At 36.5% G+C, this 16781-nt stretch overlaps 1 protein-coding gene across 2 annotated transcripts in view; it reads left to right on the forward strand.

Annotated features, from left to right (window-relative positions):
* The window catches only part of LOC134213206 (uncharacterized), a 41503-nt gene that overhangs the window by 23994 nt on the left and 728 nt on the right, over window positions 1-16781 (forward strand). The window contains exons 2-3 of one of the 2 annotated variants that reach the window (XM_062691923.1): window positions 15941-16095; window positions 16158-16504. In XM_062691923.1, coding sequence (XP_062547907.1) covers window positions 15941-16095; window positions 16158-16298 — 296 coding nt within the window. In that variant the 3' untranslated portion in view covers window positions 16299-16504. Of the gene's footprint in view, window positions 1-15940; window positions 16096-16157; window positions 16505-16579; window positions 16741-16781 lie in introns of those variants that run through there. The other variant, XM_062691922.1, reaches the window with a different exon arrangement.

The following is a 16781-nucleotide window of genomic DNA, read 5'->3' on the forward strand; positions in this document are numbered from 1 at the left end:
TATTTAACCTTTCTAAAAATCGGTAAAATTTCTAGAAAATGGATTTTTAGAAATCTTCTTGTTTTTAATAATCCTTACCTCCTTTTCTACTTATTGAAACATATGCCGGTTATAGAGGCTTAAGGTATTCATAAAGCAAATATTTATTAAATCCACCACGCAAAAAAAACTATCGTTCATTTGGAAGGTTTATTTGCCGTTAAGCATTACAACGCCAAAATCATGTTTTAATAGTAATTTTTCATGATTTTTATGCATTAATGTTAGTTTTGAGGACGACTCGCGTTTTGGTCGAGGTTATGGAATACAATAATACAGTAGGGAAGGAAGGGAACTAATGGAGCTTAAGCTTAAGTAATAACGATTCTGATGTTCACTTAGCTGCCATTGTTAACGACGTGTCACTTTTGTAACGGGACGAACAAACATTTTCTTGGGAGACATCAACGAGAGGAATACATATGGAAGGGGAACGACAGGCATTGAAATGGACAACAAGAGGAAAACATTTGTGATGGGGTACGGCAGGCAAGAGGATGGGCGGACCATGATTACATGACCATGACAGTTTTACATCAGTAACTCCCAAAAATTGGTGAACAAGGGACATATAATCAAGATCAAATCCCACCAACACTTTCCTAATAAGCTTTGGTTGTTTTCCTTGGACCCGGGGATGTTCCTTTAGTGCAGATCTGGGGCCACGCTCCTCGCACGCTCACGACGTGATCAATATCCTGATAATCCTCGCCGCAAACACAGAGATTGCCTTCCGAGAGCCTCACTCTGAAAAGATGTGCATTTGGAGTATAGTGATTGGACATTAGACGACACACGGTTCAAATGAAGTCTCGTCCCATATTCAATGTTTTGAACAATGGACTTTTCGACATCTGCGGGCGAATTGAATACAGCCATCTACCCAACTTCCCATTTTTCCTTCTACATTTATCGAAGATGATTTTCCAATTCCAAAGAGCCCGTTTTCTCAATCCTGGGACCGAGCAATGAGAAAGGACCCAGGGCAATTGATTTTAATCCCAGCTGATGATGTTTATTTTGAACACGTATGAAAGTAAGGGGCGCCTAATAACGGTTTCGCCAAGGGCGTTGGGAGTCCACGCTACGGCTCTGACGATGGATTGATCGGATAAACATTTATAAAACAAATGAGATGTTCCCATTAATATATGACACATTGTGAAATTAAAGTACTACTAAGAGATGAGAAAACGCAATGAGAAAACAGAACTGTGCAATAAAAATCCTATTCGACTAAATGCTGATGTCATATTAGAAATTTGGAGACAGTACTCGTCGATAGCAAATCCTTCCGCACGCGATGGCATATGAGCAAGTCAAATCACCTTCCTTTTGCCAGTGGAGATATATCAGCTTCCACACTGATATTCTTCCCTCCCCCTTCATACGGGAGCTTGGCAGAAGGAAGGTCGTGCGATATGTGCCATCACAAATATTGCCCTCCGCTCGCTTTCAAATCGACTTCTATAAGAAACATTCTTCATGCCTGCCGTATCCTAACGGAACTATCAATTCTATACTTTCGCCTCCAATGCTATCATGAACATGTACGTCCGAATTTGGAAGATGATATTAGCATTTCCATATCATTACTACTAAGATGCTAAAAATTTCTCTTTCTAACTCGTTGGCTGCTTGGTTTCCATGTACACGATGATGCAGTCATCGGTGTGAGAGTATTGAGAATCCATCAGGATGAATTTATTCAAGCTATCCGTACACAATTTGTCATCATGCCAAACATTTTTTTTTTCTTTTCTTAGAACTCAGATGTGGAAAATAAGTTCCACAAGATGTCAAATGGCCAGATGGGCAAATTGCAGAAATGTTAATTTACAAGTTTTAAATTCTAAATGTGAGTGAGCAATACAGCGTAAATTGCAATCACTTAATTTCGAATCATTTCTATATATTTTTCCTGTACAGTAATGGCGTGCTGGCTTCTCAGGGGAAAGCAGTTTGCAATTTTCCTACGCTTCATAAAAAAAAGTTACTGATTACGCAGAAATGATAACTACATGTTGCCACCAAGCTCTAATAGCCCATTCAAACTACAAACTTTATTACATAAAAAGTTTCGTGATGTTTAAGTCCACACATTTTATCGTAATCTTAACTATCTGTCGTAGATAAAATATACAATGGATGGCAAAGCAATAAGGGAAGATCCATTAATTACGCATCACACTTTTGGTATGGAGTATCTGCATAGTTTGTATGGGTGAGGCAACCCCCATCCCCCTTTAAGCGTTACGAAATTTATAGATCTTCCCTAAGCGCCTCAACACCAGAAGTCGCCTAAGGATTTCGCATTGAAATAAAATAAATGTCCCGATGCAGTAAGAATAAAAAAGAACGCAATGTTAAATTGATAAGAATTGTATAAGACATATTTGCGATTTTACTATTTTCTTCCTGAATAAGTTATGTGTAAATGAATTTACTGGATGTCAAATTAAGGTAGTTATAAATGAAGGTACAGATATACAAAATGGGGCCCTCCTTAGCCGTGCGGTAAGACGCGCGGCTACAAAGCAAGACCATGCTGAGGGTGGCTGGGTTCGATTCCCGGTGCCAGTCTAGACAATTTTCGGATTGGAAATTGTCTCGACTTCCCTGGGCATAAAAGTATCGTCGTGTTAGCCTCATGATATACGAATGCAAAAATGGTAACTTGGCTTAGAAACCTCGCAGGTAATAACTGTGGAAGTGCTTAATGAACACTAAGCTGCGAGGCGGCTCTGTTCCAGTGTGGGGATGTAATGCCAATAAGAAGAAGAAAAAAAAAAACAAAATGTATCAAAATGTCAGATACACTCTTTCGCTTCCTACATCCAAAAGTCTAATGTCGTTTTCGGTTTTAAACCTGGGTCAGGTCCGACCCCGACTCTGAATAACCGAACGAAAAACGAATCGGGATCGAGTCAGTATGATGGTATTAGTGAGAACTTAATCCCTATCATCTGTTTTGTTTTCAATTCGCACTTTTATCAGCTGGCAGAAACAGACATATTTTAGATACTGAATTTTGTTATTAGTGTTCTTTTTTTCTTGTTTTATGAATTATGGGGGAAATCAGACGTTTCTTCTGTTAATTGTTTAATGACTAAAATGACTATTAATCCATCAATAAATTAATGTGATTAGGAGCTTGTGATGAATGACGACGGCAATGTGGATTGCCGTGAAATTTATGCCAATCCGTGTTTCCCGATAAACTATTATGCTGATTCTATATGGCTTTTTGGGTAACAGTGATTGTGTTACAGTAGATTTGAATTATCAATTATGTCATTGAAATGGAACAGAACAAAAAAATATGAAAGCAATTGAGATTTGGGGCCTTTTATTTTAAAACAAATAATCAAATCGCACAAGAGTTAAACAGCATTCTATTTGTCTTTTTGCATTTTTTGTTGTTGCTGTTTTTCCCCCAAGAGGGGACCATTTGGGATAAATTGCGATTTCGTCAGAACTGCAAAAACCAAATATACAAGAGAGGCAAATCATTTTTCACTACATAATCTAAACAGGAGATTCAACATAATAAATATCAATGGGATAAAATATGTCTTTGTCGGTTTTTTAATGAATTACAAGTAAAAACCCTTCTTCCACTTAAAAATTATGCTTCATTCGTATAAAAATTGTTCCTAAATAAACATTTGAATATATTTATGAATAATCATTTATAAATAAATACAATAAATTTGTTCATGTCAATATAGTTGCCAAAGCCTTATAAATGGTTAATGTCAGGGTTAATACATTATGTTTATGTTCTTCAAATCCATAACCTTGAACAAATTATGCACAGAACTGCAATAATGAATAAAATAATGGTATGAACATTTTGGTATAAATAACTTCATAGCGGCAGATACTCTGGTACGCTATTTTCCCATTGATAGAGCAATTATACCTAAAGTATAGGTTCAAATACACAATGTAATAGTGAATAAATAGCAGCTACCTTCTCGTCACTGCATTTTATAAATCACATTTTCAACCAAATTTTCAACCCTCATTTTGTTTATAATGGAGGTAATCAGCGAAAAATATGTCGATATCGGAATGCGATTCACCATCAAAGAAGCTTGAAGACAGCACAAAATTAAAATAATCCATTTTTGCGTGGAAAACAGCAACAAAATTGATAAATTTAACAAATGAAACAAACAAAATCAAATACCCATCCGTATCTTTTACGTTTTCATTTTCCTTTAGCGTAAACATAAACACCAGTTTGACAGTTTGTGTTCGAATGTATTGGTGAACCTAGGTTGGATCGCGATAAATCGGCAGAGCGAACCTCATTCATTTTGGGTCGGATCTGGTGCGGATCGCGATCCAACCTGAACGAATAACCGAACGTTTTGACAGCAGTTAGAGCGGATCCGGTGAAGAACTAGGTTCGACCCAGCAATAACCGAAAACGACATAAGCCAATCGTATGGAATACAGACATAATGTGATTTTCTTCAGCTACAATCACAGAGTCAATCACCGCGAACAATAAACATGTCTTCTTGTGTACTTCAAAATCAATTGACTCGTTACTGATATTGCTACTTCCAACATCACCACCGCCTTCCAGTGTGTTAGTCCATCTTATCGCAACGTGGATTGTTGATGTTCGATTCGCTGACGATATGGATATGAAGCAACTTCCTCACTATTCCCGCATGCTCAGGCCGGGTCATGCACGCCGATGTTCAACCTTCACCTTCGCCTTGCCAACACTCTGCGGCACATATCGCTAGCAGCAACGGATGGCTGGATTCAGCGATTGGCATATTATTAGTCCTACTCATGCTGTTGACGCGAGACGGCGTGCTCTGAGATGCGAAGGATGTTGATCCAAAACTTCTCAGATCCAGACAACCAACATAGGGATGGCATACACATTTTCAGATTGGTTCTATGGAACTACACCCATTCTGGAGCGAAGCTTGCCCTCAACATGATGTTTTATTAAAATAAGCGGCCATTAAAAATCAAACTATAAAAAATCATGTTTGAAAAAGATTTGAAAAAGTATTTCCACTACCTATATCGTTTCATTGGAACTTCGTAGAATAATTCCCCTTTATGTTGAAAAAAGTTAATCGCTTATGTGAGCCATTGATACTTGAATAAATGTGCTCACATTGCACTTCTTCTAGTCTATGCCATCTTATGCTTTCCAATTCACGTCGTTCTTGAACTTGAATAAAACTTGTGGTATAGTTGAAAACGATGGGGAGCACAGGACAGCAACTGAGCACAGGAAATGGATCTGGTCTAGTTTGCTTTAGTTAGTGAATGTAATGTGTACCTGCGACGATTCCCTTTCTTCGGGATGTTCTACAAAGTATATGCCGCTCTGTACATATATCTACGTTGAGAACTGGTAAGGGAATTGAATCGCAGCTTCATTGTTGCCCGATGGCAGTAAACTTGAAAGACGATATTCCGGTCGATGACGTATATTTGATGGTTATCGGGTTCGAGAGAATTCCAGAGAAGGATTATTTATTGCTCGATTGGCTACTTGCAACGAACATCAGTTGCAGATTGACAGCTCTGGCACAGGAGAATTTATGAAATCATTTTCTCAGAAAATGATGAAGTCATCATCATTTCAGTTCGATGATTGGCAATTTATATATGCTGTATAACTACAATGCAGAATAATGAGACGATTGTTGAATAATTCGACCTCGCATTAGGAGTCATTTTCCATCGGATATTTGCGAACACAGAGGAACAACAGTCGATTGTTCAGCATTGGCAACTTGAATTACAAAATCGACTTTTAATCCCGTACTAGACCGGGTACATACAGCTAGTATATCTATATATGAATCTCGTGTCATTTGTTCTCTGTTTTTCTTTTCAAGTTCGGGATTTTCGTACAAAAAAGTTGCACTGAATGACTATGGTTTCACTCCAACACTAACTTTTTATGGGAGGCTCGGAGGCCCAATCGACTCAGTTCGGCAAATTGTGTGTATGTGTGCATAAAAGATAAGGAAAAATAGCCAAACGATAATTTATAATAGGTTTCTTCGCAACAAGTTGCATTAGACGGGGCGCAAAGTCTGTTTGATCACTATTAACTTTGACCACAAAAGGACATCACCTTAGAAAGATACCTATAATCAAACCAAAATTTTGATGCGAAAATGACCAGGAGTACAATATTGGGTTTCTTCTATAAAATGAATTTGGCAGTAAGAGTATAATAATTGTTATTTGTTGTAATTCTTCTACGGCAACCCCATATTGTAAGACGAAGAATGTCTGGTCACGTTTCCCTTCGAATATTAACTACACTGCCACCACCTTTCTTAGCCCATGTAAATATGAGTTTGTCCAAACGTAGTCTTCCTGGCATCGGTGGGGGTCACTCGACAGGAAACAGTTTAACGAACAATAAAAGTAGAAAAAACAAAACTAAATTCGAAATCAAGCTCATCTCCGAAAACAGAAACATTGTTTAAGATTATCATTTCCGTCTCAGAACAAAGAATTATTTTGAAGCTTAGATTTATGACCCGTGATGGCAGTCGCTTCCCTTATATCACATCTAATTTACTATAAAATCGTCAGGTGAAGTGAAGCAAAAAAAAAACCGAGAATAATAAGATTCACCAAATGAAACAAGTTTCGTCCAGTCAGTCAGTTTGTTGCTGATGCTGCTCGAACACGTCGCATCGGATCAGAGGAAAAAAAACTCATCACATCAGAGGTCGAAACGGAATCGTAAATCGCACATCTTCCCATGTCTCAACCTCACGTATATTATTCGCTTCACCATCCGCTTTGCAGCAGAGCTTTAATAGCTCAATCGGAAAGAAGCCCTCGCATATTAGCGCATGATTCATTCAGGAAGTTCCATCAGCTGGAACCTGTAATGCGAGATTTTTTCTTCTGCCAGCGACACATCGTTCGTGTCAGCTTAAGTACAGCACATTTCGGGTGGTGATTGAGTACACACTGGGGCTCGCTCTGCACGATTGCACATACCCATCCAGCCTACATTGTGCTGCCTGAATAAACACCCTCTTTAATAAAAACAAAAAGGACGCCAGCAGGGACCTGGCATAACAGAGGAAATGGTGTGAAGTGGAGTCTTATATTATGTTTTGATTGATTCTCATTATTTGGGCTGTCTGATAAATAGTTGGCTTTAGTGTCGATTCATTCTAAGCACGAATTTTCGTATATATGACTCAACAATAGATTCTTTAAGCATACGAATATTTTTTTTAATGTGTCTTTATAAAGGAGACTTTTAGCCCGAGGTTGGCTCGTCTCCGGAAGCATACGAATCTATGTATGCCTAAATTGCCAAACGAATTAAAAAAAATCGCTTCCTAATCATCAGTCAGAAATTAGATCAACTACCCTACTGATTTTATCGATCGTTCTTCTCTTGAATGATTGGCCAATTTTTTGCCTTTCTTTTACCGGTCGACCCTTGGTGATTGTGTTGGTAGGTACTTGAACGGACATCTCCATATTATGTTCTCGCATTTTCAGTGCTAGGAATAAGTGGAACTGACATGTAAATGATATGGTGTCAACGGGTCGGGTGATGAACGGAATAAATAACGCAGTTTTACACGGCACGGTATCCATTTCATCTCGTCATCGATCACACTACGATGCAATAGTGGAGGTGTGAAACGCTGAAAATGTCAGTGCTAACATATCTAAGCTATGGAAATTACGTTTATTTGCCAATATTTATTTGTTATTCTTTTAATTGCTTTGTGTTTTGGCGATACTGTTATTAAGGTTTACAATGGGTCTTGGGACAAGAATGCGTTAATCTCTAATGGGTACTGAAATTCTTCAAAAAATTCGCAGGAAGCGCTTAGTCATTTTTACGGGAAGCTCTTCGGAATTTTAATGGAAAAATCATATGAATTTCCACGTGAAAATCTTCTAAATTGCTACTGGAGTTATTCAACATTTCCACAGAAAATTTTTCGGATATTTGTCAGAATTTCTACAAGAAATAAATACTTTAGAATTCATGTGAATAGCTTCGAATTTTCCACCAGAAATTCTTCAGAATTATCAGGAAAACTTTTCGGAAATTTCCCGGAAAATTCTTCAAAATTTCCAGGGAAAACTATTTGGAACATTCACGGGCAACTTTTGAGAATTCGCACCGGAATATCATCGGAATTTCCATAGAATATAATTCAAAATTCCTTCAAGACTTGCTTACGCAATCATCACTAGAAACTAATTAGATTTTTACTGGAAATTCCTCGCAATTTTCTCGTGATATTCTTCTGGGTTTTTTTGGGAAATTCTTCAAAAAAATTTCGTATCTCCACGAAAAATTCGTAAAAAATTTCACTAAAATTTCTTTTTCGATTTTTTTCTAAACTTTCCACGAGAATTCTTTCTTCGAAAATTCCATGGAAAATTATTCGGCATTTCCACCGTAAGCTATCCAGAATTTCCACAGTATGTAAGTGCTTCAGAATGATATATTCCAAGGGAAATTCTTCAACGGGTATTTCTTTGGGATTTCCACTGGGAATTCTTTAGAAAAAAAAATCTTTGGAGTTTCCACGGGAAACTCTTCATTATTTCCACGTGAAATTCTTCGGAATTTCCACGGGCAATTCTTTGGAATTTCTAAGGGTAATTCTTCGAAATTTCCAAAGGAAATTCTTCTAAATTTTCACCAGAAATTTCCACCATGGGAAATTCTACGGAATTTCCACGGGAAATATCGTAATTTCCACGATACATTTTACGGAATTTCCATGGGATTTTTTTTTGAATTTCCAAGATGAAATTCTTCAGAATTTCCGAGGATTTTTTTTTTTTGAATTTCCAAAGGAAATTCTTCAACATTTCCAAGGGAAATTCTTTAAAATTTCCAAGGGGAATTCTTTAAAATTCTTCTGAATTTCCAAAGAAAATTCTTCGGAATTTCCAGAGGAAATCCTTCTTATAATTTCCTCGGAAAATTCTTTAGAATTTCCTCGGAAAATTCTTCAGAATTTCCTCGGAAAATTCTTCAGAATTTCATCGGAAAATTCTTCAGAATTTCATCGGAAAATTCTTCAGAACTTCCAAAGAATATTCTTCAGAATTTCCTCGGAAAATTCTTAAGAATTTCCTCGGAAAATTCTTTAAAATTTCCTTGGAATTTTTTTTGGAATTTCCTCGGAAAATTGTTCAGAATTTCCTCGAAAAATTCTTTAAAATTTCATCGGAAAATTCTTTGGAATTTTTTTGGAAAATTCTTTAGAAATTCCTCGGAAAATTCTTAAGAATTTCTTCGGAAAATTCTTCAGAAATTCTTCGGAAAATTCTTCAGAAATTCCTCGAAAAATTCTTCAGGATTTCCTCGGAAAATTCTTCTGAATTTCCTCGGAAAATTCTTCTGAATTTCCTCGGAAAATTCTTCTGAATTTCCTCGGAAAATTCTTCAGAACTTCCTCGAAAGATGCTTCAGAATTTCCTCGGAAGATTCTTCAGAATTTCCTCGGAAAATTCTACAGAAATTCCTCGGAAATTTTTATAAAATTTCCTCCGAAAATTCTTTAAAATTTCTTCGGAAATTTTTTTAGAAATTCCTCGGAAAATTTTTAAGAGTTTCCTCTGAAAATTCTTTAGAATTTCCTCGGAAAGTTCTTTACAATTTCCTCGGAAAATTCTTTAGAATTTCCTCGGAAAATTCTTTAGAATTTCATCAATTTCATTTCATCGGAAAATTCTTTAGAATTTCCTCGGAAAAATCTTTAAAATTTCCTTGGATTTTTTTTTGGAATTCTTCGGAAAATTGTTAAAAGTTTCCTCTGAAAATTCTTTAGAATTTCCTCGAAAAAATCTTTAGAATCTCCTAGGGAAATTCCTTAGAATTTCTTAGGGAAATTCTTCAGAATTTCCTCGGAAAATTCTTTACAATTTCCTCGAAAAATTCTTTAGAATTTCCTCGGAAAATTCTTTAGAATTTCCTCGGAAAATTCTTTAGAATTTCCTCGGAAAATTCTTTAGAATTTCCTCGGAAAATTCTCTAGAATTTCCTAGGAAAATTCTTTAGAATTTCCTCGGAAAATTCTTTAGAATTTCCTCGGAAAATTCCTTAGAATTTCCTGGAAAATTCTTTAGAATTTCCTTGAAAATTCTTTAGAATTTCCTCGGAAAATTCTTTAGAATTTCCTCGGAAAATTCTTTAGAATTTCCTCGGAAAATTCTTTAGAATTTCCTCGGAAAATTCTTTAGAATTTCCTCGGAAAATTCTTTAGAATTTCCTCGGAAAATTCTTTAGAATTTCCTCGGAAAATTCTTTAGAATTTTCTAGGAAAATTCTTTAGAATTTCCTAGGAAAATTCTTTAGAATTTTCTAGGAAAATTCTTTAGAATTTCCTAGGAAAATTCTTTAGAATTTCCTAGGAAAATTCTTTAGAATTTCCTCGGAAAATTCTTTCAAATTTCCTTGGAAAATTCTTTAGGATTTCCTTGGAAAATTCTTTAAAATTTCCTCGGAAATTTTTCGGAATTTCCTCAGAAAATTGTTCAGAATTTCCTCGGAAAATTCACATTGTAGACACAGGAATGCAATAAGACTAAAATTAAAACTTCCTCTAGAAAATTAGAAGTGAACCATAAAAAAATTGAAAATTACCACATAAAAAAGCAATATATAACTATAAAATTTCCCTAAATTATGCAGAAAATTCCATAAACAATTAAGACTATACCACAAAAAAAAATATATATTAGCATTTTTGTAAACCAAAAATTGCAATTATAAAAAAAATTCCACACAGGAATTAAAATTTTCTATTTCAAAAAATAAAATTTCTATAAAATAAATCTATATTAGCAACAAACAATAACAAAGTTGTCAACAAATTATATTTTTCTTCACAAAAAATTTAAAACTTTTTTAAAAAATCAATTAAGAACAATAAAAAATGAAAATGTTCATATGTTCGTTAAAAGCGTTTTTTCATGGAAAATTCAATTAATTTTATCGCATTTTCTATTTTTATGGATATGTTCTTTCTCTTTTTGGTCTTTAATAATTATTATGTGGAAAATTTTTTATTTTTTTAGGAAAAAAAAATTTTATGGGAATTTTAAATTTCTTTCAATGGGTAACTTTGATTTCTTAATAGAAAATTCTTTTAAAAGTGATAATTTATTTTTGTTTCAAGGAAAAATCTTAATTGTTTATGGAAATATTGCATTATTTGGGGATTTTATTATATTTGTTATTGCTTATACTATGATTTCTTTATTGGCAGTTTCCTGATTTTTTATGGGAAATTTCTGATTTTTTTTATGGAAAATGTCTAATTTTATATGGAAATTTTATTTTGTTGCCATTCACAAAAGGGGAAATCGACTTAGAAACCTTGCAGTTAACAACTGTGGAAGATCTTAATGAACACCAATCTGCAATGCGGCAATTTTTGAAATGGTGGATGTAATGCCATCAAAAAAGGACAGAAGAGAGAATTCACGCATGAATTTTCAGAAACTGCTAAGGTTTTTTTTCCAGAAGTTTTCCATTCATAAATTCTGAGAAATATATTATTTATTCCTCAGAACTTCTGAATAAGGATGTCTCAAACTCCTCAATAAAAAGATCTTGGGGTGAATGAATAATCTGGAAGAATAAAACCGTTCAGAATTCTTTGATGAGAATATCACAGGAATTTTTGTAGAAAGAACTTTTCAGAATTTCAGTTGAACGAATTCCTCTAGCATACGTCATAATTCGTGATAGGGGAACTGTGGGGAATCAGTTGTCAGAGATCCACGGAGTAGATCCTGAAAAAGAAATTCCTGTTAAGTTAGATGGGAAGGATTCACCATAATTCGTGCCAGAGGATTTGCCTTGATCTTCTGGTGGGTCAACTCCCCAAAATTCCTGAACGAGTATTTCTATAGAGGAAATTCTTGAAGAAGGAATTTTCCAGAGTTTCTGAAGGAGATTTTCTCCAAAAATCCTGAAGCAAGAATATTCCACAATTCTTGTAGAACGAGTTCCAAGATATCCTAAAGAATAATTTCCCCAAAATATCTGGTGGGAGATTTCCTTGAAAAGGGTGAAGGGTAGGTCGAAGCTCTTTAAATTTTTTGGAGGGAGAATTCCCCATAATTCCTGAAGCGGTAAGTCCTTAAATTCCTAGGGAAGCAATTCCCCCGTATTTTTAGAGACGCTCTGAATGCTACTGAGACGAGCCGAGCGGAAGATTCCTTCCTTCCCCAGAACTCCTAGAGAAGGAATAACCCTGCATTATTGTAATATAACCTTCCCAAAATCTTTCTTTCGCAGATTTCCTGAGGGAGGATTTTCTCAGAACTAAAAAAAGAAAGAGGTCCCAGAATTCTGGATGAAGCAACTTTCCAGAACATCTGGAGTGGGGAGAGCAATTCCCCAGAATTCTTAGAGGAGTAATTGTGTAAAATGATTGAAAAAATAATTCCCCAAAACATCGGCAGAAAGAATGACTGGCGGAGTTTCTCAGAATGCTTGTAGAATGTAGATGGAATAACTTAGATTCATTGGAGAACACATTTTCCAGAATTCCAAGAGAAGATATTTCCCAGGAAAATTTCTTCTTAAGATTTTTTTAAATTTCTTTATAGAAATCACTTTATTAAAGTAATTAAATAGATCCCAAGGAGGGTTTCCTATAAATGGTACCAGAAAGATTTCCTGGTTTTGGTACCAATTATGTAAGAAGGTGTTCGCTACGATTTCTAGCTCTTTTGTGTGTGTAAAATGGCAAGTTGCTAGAAATGCTAAACTGATCACCGTGTCCCACCCTCTGATGGCACATTACATCATACTACATCTTGATCGTTGGGGTTGTTGTGAGTATGATCCTCAACTCCAACACCCGTCATGTATGTGCTCTTATCAATTGGTATGGGGTTCCCTGTATTTTAGGTCAGTCAAAACTATGCATTTACAGTCAAAACTCCATGAGTCGATTTTCTATGACTCGATATCGACTCATAGGCGCAGATGAAATATTTCAAATGTATAAAGGTTTGCATGGAATTTTTCTCCTACCAAATTGGGGAGATGGGAATTAACCCCACAAACCACCTACAGACTATGGCACTAAAATTATTTCAGTTAGACAATTGTAGCAGCGCGCCGGTAAAAAATAATGGCGTTTTCTTTGGAATAATCGACGTGAGCTGCCACCATATGAGCAACGCAATAAACATGCGGGAAAAATCATTTCTCGCGCTTAGTTTCATAGGGGCGTAACTGTATTGATCGATTTCTCTTCGTCGATGTTTTCTTTTTATTATTGTACCGAATTGTGCTAGTTTGTCGATGATTTAATGGTTTGAATTGATAAAGGATGATTGTATCTTGCATCAGAATCAGTAATCACGGTTGTAGCTTTTGAAACAAATGAGTTACTACAAAATATTAAATTGATTAAGAAAAATCGATCAATACAGTTACGCCCCTATGAAACTAAGCGCGAGATTGTTACTCATTTTTTAGCAGCTGTTCAAGCAGGCAGACTATGCCAGAGTTTTTCTTTTGCCAAATAGTTTTATGAATGGACTTATTTTCGCACATTAGATGAACGGACTAAACTATTGAAGCATTCATATTAATTTCACAATTTTTATTAGTATAGTGACACGATTATCCAAAACTTATTGGAACAATAATAGGAGCCCTCGTTGTTAAATTACGACCATACGATGTTCATTTGAAACCGGCCTTACGACTTTTACAAACGATTTTATAGTGAACTAGCGAAATGTACCCAGCTTTGCCCGGGTGTTTATGTTGCAAATGTCACATACTGAACTGTTTGCAGCACCGCACTCTAGATCAATTTCCGTGTGATTGTTTTGCTTTCCTTAGCAACTGACCCATAAATGTATTCTAATGGTTTTTTACCTTTCCCCGTTAAATTCACTAACTTTTTGTATATACAAACCATGCGAACCTCAAAACAAATCGATTGGGGAAAAAATATTTCAAATCGGTCCACCCGTTCGTGAGTTAAATCGTCAGGAAGGATACCTAAATTCATTTTTGTTTATATAGATAATGCACCAACCGTCTTCTTCACCTTCATCTTATTGGCATTACATCCCCCACTAGGACATTGCCGCCTCGCTGCTTAGGGTTCTCATTCAGCACTTCCACAGTTACCCGCGAGGTTTCTAAGCCATGTTACCATTTTTGCATTCGTATAGCATGAAGCTAACACGATGATACTTTTATGCCCATACCGAAAATTGCCTAGACCGGCACCGAGAACCGAACCCAACCACCATCATCATGGTCTTGCTTAATGGCCGCACATCTTACCGCCAGTCTAAGGAGGGCCTCAACCTATCATGGGCTGAATAAGCATCCACCATCAGAGCTGAGATTAAGAAAATTTGCCGAATATTTTTGCTCGCGACTTATGATGGCTTAAATAAAAGATTGTGCATAATTATTGTTGTTCTGGACTACTTGGCGGAATAAACAAAATTAAGCAAGTGGCATAGTTTTGGTTAGAACTTCAATATATGAAAATTTACTACAATAAATATGCTCAACCACAGCATGTTAGGCTAAGATTTAGAGCCATATTTCCTACATGGTAAAGTTTTTACGATGAAGTCCACCGTTCCGAATTCTCCAGTTTGGGCGTTTTTCCTATCACTCCGACATAGTGCAGCTTAAAATTCTAACAAGCGTGGATGAATTCAAAATTCACACGGTTCAAAATTAGACTTCCCAAAGGGTTCCTTCGCTTGTTGTCGATGTCGAGTCTATAGCCCTTAAATCGATCTTTCTGCTCCATTTTGGACATTTTTGTTCGCTTGTTCGTTTCGTGGACTTTTCTTAATATTATTATCATGACCAGCATCCTTTTCCAGAGCTGTGGATCCATAGCTTCGGTTCTCAACAGTTTCAAGATAGAAGCTTGTATGCGCTTGCTACTCATGTGAGCCGATTTACACAAGCAGAGAACAATTTTAACTAAAATACATTTGAAGAGGCCCTCCATAGCCGTGCGGTAAGACGCGCTGAGGGTGGCTGGGTTCGATTTCCGGTGCCGGTCTAGCCAATTTTCAGATTGGAAATTGTTTCGACTTCCCTGGGCATAAAAGTATCATCGTGCTAGCCTCATGATACGAATGCAAAAATGGTAACCTGGCTTAGAAACCTCGCGGTTAACAACTGTGGAAGTGCCTAATGAACACTAAGCTGCGAGGCGGCTCTGTCCCAGTGTGGGGATGTAATACCAATAAGAAGAAGAAGAAGAAGCAGACATTTGAAATGTCATTTCCCTTATATTTGCATTAATATAAAGTTGTATTTATGCCGATTGAGTATTTATATTTCACTAATTATTTATAGAACTTAATGCTATGCACTTAATGAATATTTAAAATAAAATACAAAATAACACATAACATTAATACACATATTGCATCATCATATTTACAATAAATCAGACCAACTTCACAAACTCATTACAATTTACAATACTCAATTTCACACCTATCTGTTGCATTACACTACACATATTCTTTGATCATCTTCTATCTATCTTTTACCAGATAACTACAAACAATTAATGCATGCTGTTTGTGTAAAAAGTTATTTAACCATTGCCCCAGCTCCTTTAATTCAAATTAAGCTCAGTTTATTTGCATGTCTCGTTTATGTATCTTTTTTTTCAAATGCATGTGTATCATCAAAGTTTTCAAATCATCGACATAGTGTGCAACTTATCCTACAAGCACGGCTGCATGTCTGCACATCCTGTACTGTACATAGTCATCACCTCTCTGGCATCCTGAATGTAAGCACTATTCTCTTTCAGTCGGTTTCAGTTGATCCTTCTTTAACCGTTTTCTCTCTGTCGTTATTCCAAATTTTCAGTTGCCGCGCCCAAGTACCAGGTCCTGGAACCGAAAAAAGGCTACGTCCCGGTATACATCCGGTACGGTGATGAGCCACTGGCCGATATCAACCCCGCTTTGGCTGCCGCTTTCAACGAACCGGTTTTGCGCATCAGCCGAGCGGAACTTGCCAAGGTTTGATCTGTCACCCGTGCTGGTACCAAAGCCAAACTAACACAAAGCTTGTTATCTTCCAGGCGTTGCAGGCCGACCATGGATTGGGCGTCAACACTTCAAGCAATTCAACATCCCACTCGGCATCGATCTCGGCGTCGGATGAAGTGCGTGCAGCACTACTAGCTGAACTACGAAAAGCGAATGAAAATGCCAAACCTTAACTAGGTCCACCATGGACAAATCTACGACAGAGGGAAGGTGTTCGGTAACCGGAGCTACCAGCAAGATGCAGTTACCCACAGTTAGACAAGACGTTAACAAATAGTTTTTTTTAATGTTTTTCCGTTACATATTTCTGTACTGACCGAGAGACTTCAATAAAACGCCATATCTGAGCCGCAAAACTTAAAAAACGTGCTTTGGGTTATATTTCAGTGTCCGGGGAAAGAGTGGATTTTCCGTTTTCACTATTGCACAATAATATTGATTCGAATAATTCCAGATTCCAAGCCCGTTTCCAAGTATCAGGATCTACCCAAGAAAGCCGGATACGTCCCTGTCTATATTCGCGTTGGCAATACTCCGTTGGAGCAAATAAACCGTGACTTGGCCAGAGCCTTCCAAGAGGCCAATGCCCGCAGCATTCGAGGAACAATGATTCAGGTAACAATCATAATCTGGGAAATCCATCTGAATATGAATCT

The sequence above is a fragment of the Armigeres subalbatus genome, chromosome 2, assembly GCF_024139115.2.
Source record: "Armigeres subalbatus isolate Guangzhou_Male chromosome 2, GZ_Asu_2, whole genome shotgun sequence".
Taxonomy (NCBI): domain Eukaryota; kingdom Metazoa; phylum Arthropoda; class Insecta; order Diptera; family Culicidae; genus Armigeres; species Armigeres subalbatus.